General features: G+C 36.7%; 2 protein-coding genes across 2 annotated transcripts in view; both read right to left on the reverse strand.

Annotated features, from left to right (window-relative positions):
• Positions 1-1901, reverse strand: part of LOC109212809 (paladin) — a 40671-nt gene extending 38770 nt beyond the window's left edge. The window contains exon 1 of the mRNA XM_019376496.1: positions 1387-1901. Within this exon, the coding sequence (XP_019232041.1) occupies positions 1387-1545 (159 nt within the window). The 5' untranslated portion in view covers positions 1546-1901. The remainder of the gene's footprint in view (positions 1-1386) is intronic.
• Positions 5588-14748, reverse strand: LOC109212827 (uncharacterized protein C9orf78). The gene is made up of 6 exons (XM_019376515.1): positions 14520-14748; positions 14201-14437; positions 9519-9642; positions 7808-7881; positions 7362-7519; positions 5588-6015 (listed from the first exon to the last, which is right to left on the reverse strand). The coding sequence occupies exons 1-6, from the start codon at positions 14618-14620 to the stop codon at positions 5852-5854; spliced, it is 858 nt and encodes a 285-aa protein (XP_019232060.1). The 5' UTR covers positions 14621-14748; the 3' UTR covers positions 5588-5851.

Raw genomic sequence — 19649 nt, forward strand, 5'->3', positions numbered from 1 at the left:
TTCTCTTAGCTTTTTCCGCTCCAACTGCACAAAAGTTTCTCCAAGAAATCATGCACAATGTAACTAATACATCATAGTCACAATCCTGAGGTCAATATGCATAGTAACAGTTATAGGCCAATTCACTTAAATCACATGGTATATTTCATTGGTAAGAATGTTTCCATTCTGAACTTGTTGGCCATCAATATCTTCTGCTGCTTCCACAACATTCACCTAAAAAGAGTGGAATTCTAGACCTTCTGCTTTGTCATGAGATATAGAAGGGACTTACAAGCTACTTAACACTTGCTCGCGGGGCACAGATGATGATTCTAATATGGATTTAAGTTATATACATTGACAATGACGAATAATGTTACACCATCAGGTCAATTTAATCGGTTATAACAGGTTACTCTTCTATTTTCCAGGTACCATATCAGGCTTGCTATGAAGATTTACCTATTGTTCTAAGTGAACTTAACCTGATGGTGTAAAAAATTTATACACTGACAATGCAAATATATAACCTTTACCTATCTAAAGAGAAAGAACTAAAAAAGAATATAAACAGGAGATGTAAACATCTGGAATTATGCAACCCCTCAATTTCAACTTTCTAACATCCGTTAGTATTGGATGAATAGGAGAATGCGGTACACTTTTTTCAACCAAACACCAGTCACGAAAAAAAAAGATAAAAGGAATAAATAAACAAGCTGAATAATTAGCTATTAAGTTAACTTTTACATGTAGTTATGTAATATTGCACTTTGCTTAATCTTACAATAATTCATCAACAGCTGTATGCAATATGACCAAAGTGAAACCATTGAGGAATTTAGAGGGGTTTAGTGAATCAAGAGAGATGTGTTTAACTCATCCGCAAAGAGGTCCAACTAGCAGCGGCGGAATCAGGTTTTGAACTTTATGGATTCGAGTAATTCGGGATTCCACCACAGCTCATTGATTTAATTATTGGGTTTGAAATCTATTATTTGTCGTTATTTAGTGGTCCGAGCCAAAGTTATTGGGTTCATATGAACCCATACGAGACACACAGCATCTGCCCCAGCCAACTAGCATTACTTTTTTACAGTTATGATCAATAAAATGCACCAAAAAAAGGAATATCAAACTTAGGAAACTTTGTACAGTCAAAGAGATTAGGAAAAACATTTACGCCATCTGGCTGGATAGAGAGTTTGACTTGGGCATTAAATAAGTAGTAATAAAAGAAAATATGATCATAATAATAGGAAAGTTAATCTGATAGAAAAAATTTAAGTCAAATAGTCTAGAACATCCAAAATGGAAAAAGGTATCATACAATAAACAGTAAAGTGCATGTGGCACAGCAAGCAGTAAGAAAAATGAAAATTAGAAGTGCTAATTAGGAAAAACCTTGCGATAATTAGGAGCACCGTCGATATGAGGGGATAAGCGTCTGTTCTGGCAGCCAGGGAAATGGTCACTTTTGAGAATTGTCTTCTTTCCCAAAACGGATCCATCTCTCTGTTTCATCACTTGCTCTGGCTCCTTAGGTATCGACATGGATCGCATTTCACAAGCCCCTTTGACCAAATGCACAAAGCGTGATCACAAATTACACTGAAAAACGGACCAATTGGATACGAAACTAACAACTAGTCGTACATAAACAGCGGGCAGTTATGGGTACTAGTAGTAAATTTGGAGTTGAGAGTGAGGTTTGAATCAGCAGTGTTAAGCCCAGAAGAAAGAAGACGTAAACAGGCAGATCTTGTGGAGGAGGAAGAATTGGTGGACCTATAGAAAAACGTTTCGAGTTTGAACAAGTAATTCCAATTCCGACAACTTTATCCATCTTTTTTACTAGCGTCTCAACGACCTAACCAATAAGGGTTAGTTGAGTCCCATCCTCTACCTCAGTTTTACGCGCAATCTGACTGAATATTCCATTTTTGGTTCCTTGGTTTTTTGCCAATTTTCAATTTGGTCCCCAGCGTTTTATTTCTTTTATTTTAACATCAAAGGGGTTTTTCTATACTTTTATACTAACCGTGGGTATAAGTAAAATTCATATAAAAATATTAGAAATTTTTTAGAGATGCCCTGCATCTTTTTTATGAATTACCAGATGATTTTTTTCTCCTGGTCGAAGAAAAGGAAAATATTTTACTCTAAATTAAGCAGCATCTTGTAACTCATTACAAATATAGTTCGAGAAACCAATTAAAAAATTAAGTTATATTAATTTCTTTTAAAATATAGTATTTTTAAAGAATCTCAAATTCCGACTAGACTAAATGTTTGGAACATGTCGGGGTGCCATGACATAGTGTAGTGAGCCTAATCAAAGGATGCATTTGGGCTCAAGCTCAGTTCATTAATAATGAAACTACAATTGATTATGGTGATTAATTATATCATTTTATGTAGATGTTTAGTTGGTTAGATATATAATTGCAGATACTCATCTTAACTCCTCACTATCCCAAACTTCATTGAAGGATTCCTGCTCTGGCAGCGTGACAACTGTCCAATCATGTGATGCTTCTTCTAATTAGGCAAAAAATGAAGGGAATAGCCTACCCCATTTTAAATGAGCATAATTTTTGTGCTCCTATTAAATTTAGACTTGCAATAAAGTATTCCTATATGTTTTTATTACAATATTATCCATACTCTCAATTAATCTAGCCTTTCCAATTTTTATAAATAAATAAACAATTAGCCTTGATTAGGAAAGTAAGATCTATATTTTATGCCCTTTGAATTTCTTTGCTTACCTACAAAAGAATTATTAATTACTCGAGAATCTAAGTTCTTTTTTTTTTTTGTTGTTTTTGGAATTACGCGTTTGACCAGTAACCTCTAAGACGTAGATGTCATAACTATGTTTCCTTTTCATTCATAACTCAATAGGAGCATCTCCAAAAGCCTTTCGAGGAACTCTATTTAGCAAATTTCAAATAGATTGAATGCATAGATCGATAGTAATGATTTAACAGATAACAACTACATTAAATTCTTAACTATCGAGTAATATCGTTACTCGATATTATGAGTGTTTGGTATTTTGTGCATGATTTTTAATGAAATTTGCATGGATACATTATCCTTCTTCGTTTCCACAATGTTCACTAATTCCATCATACTTTAATATTTTACGTTTTATCAATCGCCTTTCAAACTTATTTATATAAAATCTAAGAGTACTTATTGCTTGTTCATTAAGCAAACTGTAAATAGAGGCGGATTCAGGATTGAAATTTAATGGGTTCAGCTTTGCATTGAGTTAATTATACCGTTAAAGTTATGGGTTCAAATCTAATCTTTATTGAGATTTTAATAGGTTTTTACATACATATATATACTTTGTGTCAAAAGTTATAGGTTTAGATGAACGTGTAGTCAAAAAGCTATATGCACCTCTAACCGTAAAATGACAAGTCATCGATCAATTGAGCTTATAGATTCAGATGAACCCGTAGCCTGAAAGACTATATCCACCTCTGACTGTAAAATGAAAAGTCATCGATAAAAGATAGCTCACGTAGGGATGTGTAATTTATGTTTGTTTATTCTTGCAAACTGAGTTCAACATCGACTGATGTGTACCGATTCTTTCAGTTCATTTGCCTATCGATTCTTTGATGGTTCATGCTCTCTTTTTGAGAAGGATGCTTCATGCTTTCTTGCATATCAACAATGGAAGATTCCTCGAGATGCATCATATGTATTCCTTGATTTTTATATATTTTGCAAAGAGCATAATAGGACTTTCCATTTAAGAAAAACAGTAAAAAAATATAAAAAGTGGTCAAGAATTCTCCAATGGAAGTATTAGTCAGTGATAACATGCTAAAACAGTTAGACAATTCCTGGAACAATGATCATTAGAATTTGGGCCAAATACAAAATTGGCATGTCAATCAAGTATCAAACTAACCGTATTCACTAGCCAAAGTGTACAAAATATACATATTATATGTATATAATATATATACGTACAAAAAATATATATTTATCCGTTATTATTTTTAGTGTTGTTACGATTGCTTGCTACTTGTTGCTTTATCTCCATTGTTCCTTGAGCCGAGGGTCTATCGGAAACGGCCTCTCTATCTCTATAAGGTAGGCCTGTAGAGCTAAGGTCTGCGTACACACTACCCTCCCCAGACTCCATTTATGGGAATACATTGAGTTTGTTGTTGTAGTTAGTTATTATTTTTAGGAGCGGCTAAAAATATATATTTCTCTTAGAATTTCCCTTTTTATATACGAAAAAGGGTCAAATATCCTATACTATCAAAAATAGTTTAAATATATCTTCGTTATACTATTTGGTCATTTCGGACCCCACTGTTATACTATGGAACAAATATATCCTTATTTTAGACGGAATGTCACGTGGCTGCATCAGGTTAAATCGACCCATCCTGATTCACTTCGAAAAAACCATTGCCCGACCCAAAGTCCACCCCCATTGCTTCTCTAATCTCTCTCTCCTCTTTTCCTTTTCATTATTATAACCATGGCCGAAATTTTCATCGGCGAACTCGCCAGAAACGATGGAGAATCTTCAGATTTGTCACCTTGCATTTTCTCTTCCCCTTTCTCTATACCTACACATATATTTATACACAGATTTGGAGAAATATATACAAGAGGTCAATGATCTAAAAGTTTTGGGTCGGGATTTTACTAGATCTGACCATGAATATATTTTTCCGGCGAGTCATTATTTTATATTCTCATATTTTATTTTATTTTATTTATCACATCCAGAGACGAAAGAGAGAGTTAAAACTCCGACCATCCATTTTTTTACAGCTCTGGCGAACCTCCGACGACTTGTGACCCTACACTGCTGCCTCGTCCTTTGTTTCTTATGTTTGTCACTAATAAGTGAACTTGTATAATTAGGGGGAGATTTTTTTACTTGGTACACTGATCACCTTTATATATTTTTTTTTCCACTGAATAAAAAGGGCTCTTTTAGAATTGGGATGCGATGTTCATCCTCGTGAAGCTCTATTTCTTTGATTTTTCATTTAAGGGATCTTTCTGATTGTATTTTTTTGCGTGAAAGCTGAGGTATCAATCGATAAATGCTTAGCAAATTCTGATGCTCTAGGTTAAAGGCAGAAAAGTTCTTATGAATACTGCCATAAATCCCAAGCCCATAGATTTAGATGGTTGAAAAAGACATATTTAAAAGTAAACTAGTATGAATTCTACACCAATTTTGGTCTTTTGCGATGTGTTGCTTGAACTACATGACTGGACTTTTTATTTTGGGTCAGGTAATGGTTTTCTTGAAATGAATCGGGTTTAAAAAAATGGAATGGGTCGATTTAATCTGGTGCAGCCACGTAGCATTCCATCTAAAATAATATATATTTGTTCCATAGTATAACAGTTGGGTTTGAAATGACCAAATATACAAAAGGATATATTTAAACTATTTTTGATAGTACATATATATGACCCTCTTCCGTTTTACATAAGACTACTGGCACTCGTGAGTCGTGATCATCACGTTGGATTAAATCAATTTTGTCATCTCTTAATAATCATTTTTTATTTTGTATTAAAACTATTCATACAAAATGAAAAATGAAAAACAAAAGTAAACTGCCACTGCCAATTGCAAAGGATATTTTTGTCTTTAAGAGAATGTCATATTCTAGTTGTAGGGAAATCAATCTGCATAAAAAATGGATTGGTATTACCAAAAATCAAAATGGTGTTGGTAAAGTTGGAATAAGAGCTAATTCCACGTCAAACAAAGCTTATGCCTTCACAGACAGCAAAGGAAGCTGGATAACTGTACTTTCCACTGAGGAACGACTCCGTCATGTGGGAGAACCGTGTTCATGCACTATCTACGCATCACCCGATGACGGTCCCTTTTCCGAAAGCGTTCAAGCATGAATTGATCTGTTGCAGCTTGCCTTTTGACGCCTACATCTGAACTTGAATCAAGGGGTTTGGATTCTGGATTTCCAGTATCTTTAGTCTTATCCTTGTACAAATCAGGATGTTCTGTTAAAGACACATTTTGCATCATTAGTGATAAAGGAAACTATGAGGAATAAAAAACAAGCATTTATAAAGTTGCAAGCAATTCCAAGGCTAACCTTGGCCCAAAGGGAAAAATTAAACCCAATATACGAGCTTATAGTGCAAAGACCAGATACTCTTCAAATGATTTATTGGTCGATGGGTATCAAGATTTGAAAAGCTGACATAAATAGTGGGGAAGATGACAGAAAATATTAGATGTCCTCTTCTCCCCAGAAGCATGAGATTTGTAGGCTCTAACAACGGCATTGAGGTCAAATATGTCATCAACCCCAGTAGCATGAAGGTAAAATTCAACAGAAATGGGTATCATAGGGTGACGGTTGGTCTTGAATTAGATAAAATTGATGGTATTTGTGGTATCCTGTAACAGGGGCCAACATATGTTACGGCATGCAGTGGTTCTCATAGACTGGAACTCTGGAAGTCATGGAACTAGGACACGGAACAACAGTAAGGTTTTTACAATGAAGTCAGCTTATTCCTTACTCTCAGGAAACAGTCAGGTGGGCAACAACTGACCTTGGAAGCAGATCTGGAATCAAGGCTCCTTTCAAAATAGTTTGTTTTGTCTGGTTGATGGCTAGGTGGTGCTTGCTTAACCCAGGAAAACATAAAGAATAGAGGAGTTCAGATGAGTTCCAGGCGCTAATTATGCTATGCAGAGTCAGAGAATGATAGCCATCTTCCTTCTTTCTTTCTTTCTTTTTTTTTTTTTTTGTATTTTTGTATTTTGGAGTCCCTACACAACTGCGGCTACTATTTCTCGGCAAGGTTGGACTCAGGTGGACTACGCCAAAGTTCATAGTTGAGCTTTTGAGGTGCTGGCATATTCTGGGAGACAATGTAAGACAGAGGAATTGGTGGAACTTGATCCCAGCTTGCATTTGGTGGATAGTCTGGAAGAAAGGAATGATATGTGCTTTGAAGATAGATGCAGTTCCATTCAGAGGATAAAGATGAATTGTACACTGCTTTTTCACTTTTGGTGCAAAGAAAATTATGTAAATAATGATGAATCCATACTAGACATCATAGACATCATGATGATGTAAAGAAGAACAAGGACATGTTTTTGCACTCTAAAGGAATCTGTAAATTGGCCAAGAGCACAGCCTTTGTGCTGATGATTTGTACAACTGTTAAGGAAAAAATGCATGGAACTAGGAAGTGAAGATAACTGTGAATACAATTATTCTCCCAAATTATTCAAAGGTTGTCCAATCTAGGTTTGAAGTTTCATACAAAAGGAACTTTTATCATCAGACAACTCAGTAAGCTAGTCGGGAGAAGCAATCGCAACCTACCTCTCCGGAGTTTTTCAGCATAATCCTTGCCACGTTGGAAATAGTCTGCAGAGTAACTTGAGGGGATGCTAGATTCAGTTCTGGCTTTTCCCATTAGCCTCTTCTCCTGTAGGAGCTTTTTAGCAGCCTCTGTCTCCTCGATATTCTTCAATTTGTACCTTAGACCAGTAAATTGTGAAAACGAAACATCAAAAAATTAGCTACAGAGCTCAACTTCCGAATTTGGCTGGTCCGTTCCATGCTCAAATGTTTCAAAATGAATAGAGTGACATATGAGAGGTTTTTCACTGTTTAAAACAATATGCGAGAATATTTTCAAATTCATCTTGGGAAAACTTTTCTCCTAGCAAGCCTTTTTCAAAATAAAGGTTAATAGACATTTGATCAGTAACCAAAAACTGTATAAATAAAACCCATGTTTTTCACCATAAGAAAAACGTGCATACTCTATAGGGAGCTGTATTTCAGCTATTCCAGTAGTCCACTGGGTGGAGCTCTCCTCCGAATTCCTCCTTTTCACCTGAGAGGGGAAGAAAGGCCAGTTCATGAATACAGAATTAAATAACAAAAGAAGAGCGCCGGATAGAGCGGAAAAGCTATAGAGGATTCACAAAGCTGGTCCCAACTAATTTGGGGTTGCAGCAAATTTCGTTGATTGTTGATTGATTGAAGAGTGGCACAGAAAAACAGGAACTGCGGGGATAAACATGAGATTTAGCCTAATTCTAAACAATTTAACACTCTTGATATAAAATTCCTTAAAAGGAAATAAAATACCAAAATGTGACTGTGCTAAAACAACTGGAAAACTAACGATGAAAATTAACACTACAACAACAACAACAACAACAACAACAACCCAATGGGATCCCACAAGTGGGGTCTGGGGAGAGGAGGAAAATTAACTCTAATTAACAATAATTCTGAACCCCAAATCCAAAAGGACTGCTAGAGGAGGCGCTATATTCAGACTGAACTATGCTAACTAGCAGTAAATTGCTACATCACAGTAACTCATTTCTGCCCCTTAGCTCCTGGATTTCCATAAATCTTCACATAGTTGTTATCAACAGTAACTGCTTTCACTTTTTATTTATATTCTTAAAATTAAGATTTTTTCCGCTTCATAGCAGCCCTCTATGTAGCTCTTCTGTATCCAAGAGATGAAAACAGCAAAAAGAACTTCTTGCTATTTGGATATCGCAATACAAGCTGGTGGAGGTTTCCATGTCCGGAGAAAAGAAAGAAAGAGAAAGAGAAAAAAGAAAATGAAAAAATAAGAAATTTATAAAGTAAAAGAAAGGAGGGCCCACAACGAATTAAGTGTAATTAATTGAATAACTCCTATTAGAAAATGCCATTTGTACAATTTAACTGGTTTTTAACTTTCTTTTCTTTTGCTTCTCACACTCGTATAGGAGGGTGGAAACACTTTCTTTTACACATCACCTCTCTTAGGGGGTATTAGTTATACTCTGAACAAGAATTGAGGGGTAAAAGGGAAGCTCACAAAGTTAGAGTGTGCATGTAACTTTTCGGGACAAAGTTCAGGGTGCAATTTATGTATTTTCCCCTTCTTTAAAATTGATCCTTAGTCACTAGACAGCCTGGAAGAGTTGGAACCACATAGTTACATATTTTAGATCTATTGCCTCTACATAAAAAAACAAGAGTGTCCACAACAAACAGAAGGTGTGATACTCTGACAATGAGGGTTCTGCTCTTTGTAATCAATAAAACCATTACTATTATCAAAAATAGAAATACTGGTAATGGTCTACCAAATATCAGCCTTTTGTGTGTGCCAACTATGTGACTACAGCAAAAGCCAGATTATTAAATCCAAATGGCAACATGATTGTAAATTTGTAACGGAAAACGAGGCATAAATGGAGTATATTCAAACTGCAATATTAAATAGTCGGATCCAGATGAATACATGAACATAAATGGAGATAAAATGAACCTAATAAAAATCAATAGTGAAGCAAATATAGGTTCTATTGTATAGATAAAAGCAAATATAGTTATCTTAGGCAGTAACATAACTATACTAGGCCAACAAAAAGGCAGGAGAAAATCTGTTTTCTTTTTCTTTTTCTATTTCCTTTGCAATTTTGATGGGGCCAAGAATTATTAAAAATCTACTATACTCACTTTAAGATGCTCCGGAATTTTGTAAAGTTCATCCTCAGCACGTTTCACTTCATTTTCAACTTGATCAGCTACATCAACGTTCTTGCCTCTTTTTTTGGCCAACTCTTGCTCAATGTATCTCACCCTGCCAAATTTTAATGCAGAAAAGGAAGAAAGCAGTAAACATATATTGCTAAAACATGTAGATGATCAAATTTTCAGGACCGATAAAAGGATTAGATTCCTCTAAAAACCTAGTTTAGAATGAATAATCTCTAGTAGATGTACAACATTCAAATACTCTTCTTGAACCTATTTTATTTTTGATAGATCTCCGCATACACATGTGACGCACATTACGTAAAAGAAACAGAAAATATAAAGATTGATATAATCAAGGGCAGTGGATCTAGAACGCTGGTCACTTAGTAATGTATTGGTGCAACTTTCTCTTTGGCAAGCCATCTCCAAGCAGCTGAGCATTCACCACTTTCTGTTGATATAACAACTTCCAAATGATTGCTGAACACAGTAGCAAGAATGGGAAACCTCCTCCATTCCATAGGCCACACTTGGAACATATCTTCTTGTTCTGATATTAGATTGGTGGCAAACCCAAAAACTGGAATAGTCAGAAACTTGTATTTGGCGTGACATATATGTGTGACAACTAACTAATTTACAGTAAGCTTCTACTAATCCAGTACATGAGATCCTAATGCACTAATATTTTTTGTCTTCCTTGCTTCGATTCTGACTGGTTTTAGAAGTCGAGTAATAGATTTCTTAATTGTTTATTGAAAATCCTCCTAACAACAGGGAAACTAGAAGCTTATTAGGCTTATCTGTAGCTTCAATACAAGCGAGAGGAGTGATGGTTTAACATCTAATTCTCTGCTCAAACCGGTTCTATACACCCCGACACCATATAGTTATTTGAACGTTATTCTAGGTAGTATTCCTACAGCTTCCTTTTCCCAAATGTGTCTGCTATTCTAAAATATCATTCCGCCATTTTCTTTAACATCTAATTCTCGGCTCAAACCGGGTCTATACACCCCGACACCATATAGTTATTTGAACGTAATTCTAGGTAGTATTCCTACAGCTTCCTTTTTTCAAATGTGTCTGCCATTCTAAAATATGATTCCGCCATTTTCTCACCCAAGTCTATTTCATAACCAAGTCCCACCATTAAAAACTCATAAACAAGTCTCCAGCTTCCCCAACCCCACAAAGAACTTAGAGTAAACAGGTTATGTTCACATTAAAGTCCGACATGGTCTGAAATTTGTACTGTAATTTGTTGAATATGTTCCTTCTTTTCACAAAATTTTAAGTGTTTTATCCAGCATATGGAAACCAAATTCCAGAACTTCAACCCCACTAATGACTAAACCCAAGTGCTTCCTCATATTTCAGCTAGAAAATGAGTTATGGTGCATATGGACAGATATCTCCTTTGGGTTTATTGTTTTGTTGGTTAATCATACCCCAGTGTATAACCCTGATCACCTTTTGGATTTTATCAGCTCCATAATATAGTGATAGGTTTTTGTCTTCCCCTGGAGCTGATATCTCCTTTTTTTGTAATTCATGTATCTTCTGGATGCTTTTGTTATTAATACACCACTTCATAAAAAAACTAAGCACCATAACGGCCCAAAAACACCTAATTTGTCAGCTACCAATAGGATGACTGTAAGCTTTGTCTTGCCTTACAGGACACATTATGATTATATATTCTTCAGACAAGTAAACCAAGGCATCAACTAGTAGTTTGTGTGACTAAGAAAGGCAATTGATAACGTTATTTTCTACATTTTTGGAGAACCTGGAGCTTTTTAAGTAAAACCATGTTTCTGTACAAGACTCTCTACCAATTGTTTTTTTATAAGCAGACTCTGTACCTTTTGTATACATGTTACATGCAGATAATTCCCTTTTTCAAACAATAAAATAATTACTATGTCAAAAAAATGATGAATATCACCACTGAAATAAGAGAGAATGTCCAATTTCGGCTCCTCGCAAAACTTTCTTTAACTTCAAGAGAATGGCAGCTAATAAGGTTGTTTTAAGCTCTATGCTGAGCAGTGTTATCACAGCATGTAGCCAAGAAAAAATATCACTGATGTTTTCAGGGCATAAAGTGCAAAGCGCGAATAACGCGTAGGCATGAATGAAAAAAGGCGCAGGTGAATTCTGAACACAACAGCAATTATATGATAAAGGAACTGCAAAATTAAGTGACATAATAATTGTTATTGTTCCCATCTTCAAGACAAAGCCTATGGGTTGAGACAAACTCCTTATTGCCTTGGTGCATGAACTGAACCGCAACCTAAGTAAGGCGAAGCTCTTAACCTGTTTTGCACCTAACTTCATGGCTTAATCGAGGCTTTGACAACACTGATGATGCGCCAACTTTCGAAAGAAAAATGTTGTATCAGCATTCCATGCATTTAATCTCCTTTTGCTGTTGTATCAAAAGAAAAGTTGCTATGAATGAGAGGACTTAGTTCTGAATTACATATAATTGCTGCTTAAGTTGTTGGACTTGGTAGGCACATGACCAATATGTATCTTATTAGAACTTTTGAGATCTGCTTTGCGCTATTGCTGCTTTTTGCAACAATTGCTGAGTGGATTTACCAGTGACCACACCTTCCAAGCATTAATGAGTGTAATGGAGAAGCTAGGATATCTCTCCCAAAATGTGATATTCTAAGAGGGTTTCGTCCACTAGAAAAAACAAAGGGAGTAAACAAAGGGGTTACGCAAAGGGCAGTGATCTGAAACACAGGTAAACTAGGGAGTCAATCTTCTTCCACTGTTCCGAGCAAAGATACGGCCTTTGCAGGGCGTTTATCAACGTCACTGCATAGATCACCAAAGCATGTATTTACTAATGATAAAAACTCAAAAGTGGTACCTACTTTACCTTCAATTACACCTCTAATAATGCTGCACTCACCTGGTAGTAACCATGGCAAGGAATTTGAATAGCAAAAATATTAAGATATTTCCTGATATCTCTAGTCTAATAGTATCATTTTAGGCTCCATATGCAAAGGAGATGACAGATTCCAATTGCTAAGCAAGAATAGTTCACCGCACTACCATATACTGCTTACAGAGATAGTTACTGCCTAAGTCGTATTAAGATGAAGGCAACAGTTGTTTGGAAGAAATTAAAAAACTACAAAGAGGAAAGAATCAATCTAATGCAACGCCATAGGCAGAGGTGGATCCAAGATTTTACTTAATGGGTTTAACCTTTAAAATTCTTAGCCTAAACTAGCTATACTTTTAAAATTCGGGATATTTACACAAATAGCTGGGCAGATTCACTGTCTACTTTTCTTAGCTGGTATACATAGATCATATATTAATGGGAAAATTTCACATAACAACAACTGAGCTCTCTGCTTTTCAATTTTATAACCCATATTTCAATTTACAACCGACTAGCCCAAAAATAATAGGCTAGGATTCAACATCCAACTCCAGTAGGTTCTAGAAATTACTATTTAATTTTAAAAAAAGATTGCTCAAGCTTTTAAGTTAATTTTCGAATCAGTAACTGTGACTCAAATATTAGTTCAACAAATCAAATCTATTGGAATGGTGAAAATTAAATTTTTAACAAGCTTAAACATGTGGGTTTAAATTTCGAATTTGATTTTGTGAGAAATTTGGAGTGGGTGTTATTTAGACTTGTTAGAAATAGTATAAGGAGGTTGTCTACAAAATTTGAAGTCATTTAATGGAGATTTGGACTGGTTTTGACCAAGAATTGCAATTGAAAATCGTGGAAGAAGTTCGTCTACAGACACTTGTATAAAGGTGTATAAAAGTGTAAAATAGTGTATAAGATGTGTTTATACACTCATATACACTATTATACAAGATTATACATAATTATACAAAAAACTGATTTCGTCTTCTTCCTTGCGTCTTTTCTAAAATTTTACTCAAATCTACTTCAAATCACTTCAAAATTTAAATTTTGAACTCCTTTTGATATTTTCAATTAATTGGAACAACACCCAATCCAAACAACTAACAAACTCAAAAAAACTCTTATTTTCGAAAGCAAAGCTTTGAATGGCCTTCAATGGTGGACTTCTACTCTTTAATTTTCTTACATTGCTACCAGGTGACACAGGGTAAGAAGCAGCAATGGCGGACGGCCCTTTGAAGCATATGTAGAAGATGTGAGAAGAAGAGAGAGTGAAAGCAATGGTTGTTAGAACACATATTTAACTCCATAGCTTTTAGAAGCAATGATTGTAAGAACACAAGTTTTGAATTTGCTAGTGCTTTCAAAATATGTACAATATGGGCTAGGTTGGGTAAAACTTAACAACATGGGCCATTTTTTGTTATGGTGTGTCATGTGTATTTTCTTGTAATTCTTCCTATATTAATTATACACATACTGATTATACAAGATTACACACACACACACACATATACACATACTGATTATACAAGATTACACACACACTAACATCCACCAGCTGTTTTTAGTTGGGTGGGTGGGCGGCTATTTAGCTTAATTCTTCTTAAAATTCTTAGCAGCAACATCAACCACTGACCACAGGCATTCAACAACATTAGGGTAATTGATTACACGTGAAGGTTGAAAGATTCAGCAGCCATTTCGATGATAGACATTAGAGAGGGATGAGAATTACATGTTGGGGTCTTCTTCCAACACGGCAGTTTCCTGAGCAAAAGTATCTTGCAGTACCAACTCATCTTTCTCCACATCTCCTTCACCCTTATCATTCACCTTCCTAACCAAACCACCTGCACTGTTATTACTAGCGCCGCCGCCTGCTGCAACTTGTGCTGTTGAGGAGGATACAGCTGGGATTCCTAACTTCCTCTCTCTTTGTTTTTGAAGAAACTTCACTTCCTCTAAAGCCAACCTGCTTGGGCGCAACACCTTAAAATTGAAAAACCCTAAACTATATTGAAGTGAAAACCTAATGAAGAGTGAACAGAACTCACCTCCTTTCTTGCTCGTCGTCGGACGCGTCGTTATCCTTAGTTGCTGAATCTTCTTCCCCGTCGTCCGCTATACTTCTCTTTCGGAAATTCCTCCGCGTCATGTCGCTTTTCTTTCGATTCGCATCTTCAACTGAAAAAATAGTTAAGCTGAGGAACACAAACTGCCCGTGTGAGTACAGAGACTGGTGTACTATTTTTCAATTTTATTTTTGATAATAAACCCTATAGATCTCACTTTTATTTGGGGTGAATTAGTTAAGTGGCCCTCTACAAAACAGATATACAAGGTTAAAATAGCACGTGCTAGCTAATTTTCGGACTGGTCATTCAAAAATAGTCGGTGTTTGCCAAGTCATTAAAAAATAGCCACTATTTTACTGCAACAGAGACCGGTCCAGCATAATATACTGGAGTTCGGTGCACCCGTGTATGAACTTCCAGCATATTATGCTAGACTTTGATGGCTCCAGTATATTATATTGGAACTCCAGTATATTATGCTGGAGTATTTTTCGATTTTGAACAGTATTTTCGTTCAGATTTATCTTTACATGAAAAGTGGCTAAATTTCGATGACTTTTGAAATTGTGACTATTTCTAGCTATTTTTGAATTTCTCCCATACAGAAATCCATGACAAGTAAAACCAAAAAATTTAGGTAAAAATAGCACGGGCTAGCCAGTTTTCGGACTGATCATTCAATAATAGCTAGCATTTGCAAAGTCATTGAAAAATAGCTACTCCCTCCGTTCCAGTTTATGTGAACCTATTTCCTTTTTGGTCCGTTCCAAAAAGAATGAACCCTTTCTAAATTTGGTAACAATTTAGCTTAAACTTACAACTCTACCCTTAATGAGAGGCTTTTATAACCACATAAATACTCTGGGCCCATTTGGACTTGTTTAGGACCACAAATTCGAAAAGTCTTCATTTTTTTCTTAAACTCCGTGCCCAGTCAAACAGGTTCACATAAATTGGAAGGGAGGGAGTACTATTTTGCTACAACACGGAAAGTTCCGGCATAATATACTGGAGATCGGTGCACCTGTGTATGAACTTCCAGCATATTATGCCGGAACTCTAATACGCGGAAAGTTCCAGTATAATATACTGGAGATTGGAGCACCGGTGCTCCAATCTCCACTATATTATGCTGGACTGGTATATTATATTAGAACTCCAATATATTATACTATATTTTCAGTATAATATAATTTAACTCCAGTATAATATACTGGAGTATTTTTCCGGATTTTGAAGAGTGTTTTCGTTCAGATTTATCTTTACATGAAAAGTGGCTAAATTCCGATTACTTTTGAAACTGTGGCTATTTTTGAATGACCACTTGTAAATCTGGTTATTTTTGAATTTCTGTTGATGATAATATGGGTTCCACTAGAGTTTTTGACCAATATTGTCCCTTATCTTTGAGGGTAGGTCTATTTTGGTCCCTCAGAAAAATAAAGTGGAACGTCTGTGAAGAGTGGTGGTAAATCTAAGAAGGTTGTGGTTGAGAAAGATTTGTCTGGAGGTGATATTGTGGCTGTTGCAAGTAGGAAAGGGAAGTCTGTTGAAATGTCTAGAAAAAGAAAGCGGGAAATTGTGGGAGAACCTGGTTCAATGAATACCATACCAAGTGACAGTGGACTTGGGCAGGAGAGATTGAGAACTCAGAAAGTCTTGTGGGGTCGCATGTTTGACCCAGAAATCTCGAAGATGGCAGGTATGAGGCAAGTTCTGGAGATGGTGGAATTCCAGCAATGAGGTCATTTGTTTAAAGAGGATGTGCCTAAGGTATATGAAGATGAGCTACAAAACTTCTATGCAACTCTCTTCACTGTTCAAGGGGACCATATAAGCGTGCTGGTAAATGGAGTTGACTTTGTGCTTGACGGTTCAGCATTGGGGAAAGTTCTCAAAGTTCCATGTGAAGGGATGTCTTCATCAAGGGTGCTTGTGGAGCTAACTTTAGGAGAGACATTGTGAAAGAGCATGCTATCCAGCAAGGTGAACGGGTACATAAAAAGGCACTACTTCCGGTGTATCAGCTTCTCTTTGAACTGGTCAATAAGGTTCTTTTACCTCGTACTGAGAGGAGGTTTATAGGTTCCAAGTCTGATCTGATCTTAATGGAGGCTCTTGATGAGTTCACACCGATAAATCTGCCAGCAATTATGATAGAACACATGCAAAAGGTGGCGAACTTTCAAGATGGCAATCACGGGCTTCCATACGGATTTCTCCTCACTCAGGTGTTCCAGTTTTACAAGGTATCTTTGGCCAATCCAAAAGTAGGCACCCGCAAGCAAACCTTCTCCAAAATAACTCTAGAAGAGTGTGAGTGTGTAGAAAAGGTTGGGGGAAGCACTTCGACAATTTCTCAGCTGATAAATGCTCAGAATGCTGCTACTAAAGAAATCAGAAGGCTGAAGGCTCAGAATGCCCTACTGGAAACTCAGCTCAGTCAAGCTGTTAGAGCATCTGGTTCTGTTAATTCTTCCCATGAAGAAGTTACCCGCTTGACTAAGGAGAATGCTGAGCTTAGGAAACAGGTGGAGAACCTGCGGGAGAAACTGCTTGAGGAATAGATGTCTGCAAATGCCCGCATGGACCTGGTTCTCAAAACCATTGCACCCTCCTCCAAGCCTCCCTCTTCTAGTGCCCCCTAGGATCCTCTCAGTGACCAGTTGTCTTATATTCTGATGTTTTGTGGCTGTTGTTTTCTTTTTGTTTGTTTTTTATGATGGCATGTTGGATTCCACCGTTATTGCTCCCGTTGAAATAGTCCAATTTAGTTTTTGCAAAATTATTATCAATGAAACAACTCTTCTTTTGCTAGTACAATGCTTGTTCTCCTTTTGCTTCTCTTTTCTATCATATTGTGTGCACATATGGGGCATAAGTTAGCTGTGTTAGACTTCTTTATTCTTTTTGCCTGATTGTGCATTTTTAATGATGCCAAAAGGGGGAAGAGTTGGTTAACTTGAAAAACTGAAGTTGGTGATTAAGGGGGAAGCATAGAGTCAGGGGAACATATGAGGTTACTGGTACTTTATCTGGTTACAAACTTTCTGTATAGAACCAGATAAAGGACCTGATGCATGCCTGGTACAATCATTCAGCAATGGACTCAAGATAATCTGGGCAGTGTGCCTTTGGATTCACAAGAACCAGTTTAGGGACCTGATCCCTTGGTGTTTCCCTGGCAGAAGTACAAGTCAACTCTATAGCTGGAAAGCAACTGCAGAAAGTGACTGCCTGCAACTGTGCACGCTACAGTGCAGCAATCACTTCCCATTGGGAATAGGCATGTACCAACCAAGAATAGACATCATCCTTGGGATGTCTTTTGAAGTATAATAACATGGTGTAAGGCAACAAGATATTCACTTGAGCATTTAGTGATATTCTCTCAAGCATTGAAGATCTGATCCAGCATTAAAGTCACAAGTGTGTCAAGAACAAGAAGACAACTCCACTACGAACCAGTTTCACTATGAGTCTATGTGTGTCCTTAGTTGAGTTGTAATCTTGTTTTTTGTTCTTCATTGTAACTCCTATCTTGTTTTCTTAGAAGCTTTGTTTTAGGAAACTCAAAATCATAAACCATTTGAGTTTGTGTTGTGACTAGAGTTAGTCATAGGTTGAAGTCTTTGTAACTAGTGAGTGACAAAGTGGCTTGCGATAAGTGTATTACAAGTTAGAGTGATTGAAGTCTTTGTAATAGAGTCATTACAAAGTGGCTTGTAATAGTGTAGTTACAAGTTAGTGAAGTTGAAACCCTACTAGTGTAGGTTGTGGTTTTTTGTCCCCTTGAGTTGAGATTTTTCCACGTAAAAATCTTGTGTCTTATTTACATACTGTTTCAGTAGTTAGCACTGAGGGAACTGATATAGGACCAGATCTCTATACAGTTGGTGGACTCATATAAACTATCAATGGTCTCAGAGCAGATTCTTTCTAAAAGGTTAACACCTAGAAAGGATCTCAATGGCTACTCCACCTAACTTTGAGGAAGGACAATCAACCTACAGACCTCCTAGATTCAATGGTCAGTATTACGGCTAGTGGAAGACTCGTATGCATGATTTTATAATGGCAGAAGACTCCGAGCTGTGGGATGTCATTTGTGATGGTCCACATGTTCCTATGAAGAAGGTTGGAGAATCTAGATTGATGGTGCCGAAAACCAGAAAAGAATACAGTGATATTGATAGAAATGCTGTTGAGAAGAACTTTCGTGCCAAGAAGATCTTGGTATGTGGTATAGGACCTGACGAGTACAATAGAATCTCATCTTGTCAATCTGCCAAGGAAATATGGGAAGCATTGCAAACGGCACATGAAGGAACTACTCAGGTTAAACAGTCCAAGATTGACATGCTCACCACTGAGTATGAGCTTTTCAGGATGAAAGATGATGAGTCTATACAAGATATGCACACTAGATTTACATCTATCATAAATGAGCTTCATTCACTTGGAGAAATTATTCATAGAAACAAGCTTATGAGGAAGATTCTCAGCGTTCTACCTAGCTCTTGGGAGAGTAAGGTGAATGCCATCACTAAAGCCAAAGATTTACAAACTCTAACCATGGATGAGCTGATTGGAAATCTGAAGACATACAAGATGAAAAGAAAGAAAGACAGTGAAAGAAGAGAGCCAAAGAAGGAGAAGAACCTGGTGCTCAAGGCTGAAAACAATGACTCAAGTGAAGAAGATAGTGATATGGCCTATCTCACTAAAAGATTTCAAAAGATGGTTCGAAGAAATTGTGGTATACCAAAGAGGGACAGTTCAAGTAAACCAAGGAACTATGATCTCTGTCACAAGTGCGGAAAGCCAGGGCATTTCATCAAAGACTGCCTGCCCACTTCTGAAACAGGAGCATTACAAACAACTCTGACAAAGCAGCAAAAAGGAACCCGGTTCCTGACAAACGATTCAGCCGAAAAAGTGCAGCTGACAATGTTGTGAAGCAAGCTCTTGTTGCATGGGGAGATTCCTCCAGTGAATCAGAAGGGGAACCAGATGCAGGAAACAGTTCCATGATGGCAGTGGAAAATAAAGCAAAGGAATATGATTCATTGTTTGCATTGATGGCTCAGTCCGATGATGATGAAGAGG

Source organism: Nicotiana attenuata, chromosome 2, assembly GCF_001879085.1.
Source record: "Nicotiana attenuata strain UT chromosome 2, NIATTr2, whole genome shotgun sequence".
NCBI classification, from domain to species: Eukaryota; Viridiplantae; Streptophyta; class Magnoliopsida; order Solanales; family Solanaceae; genus Nicotiana; species Nicotiana attenuata.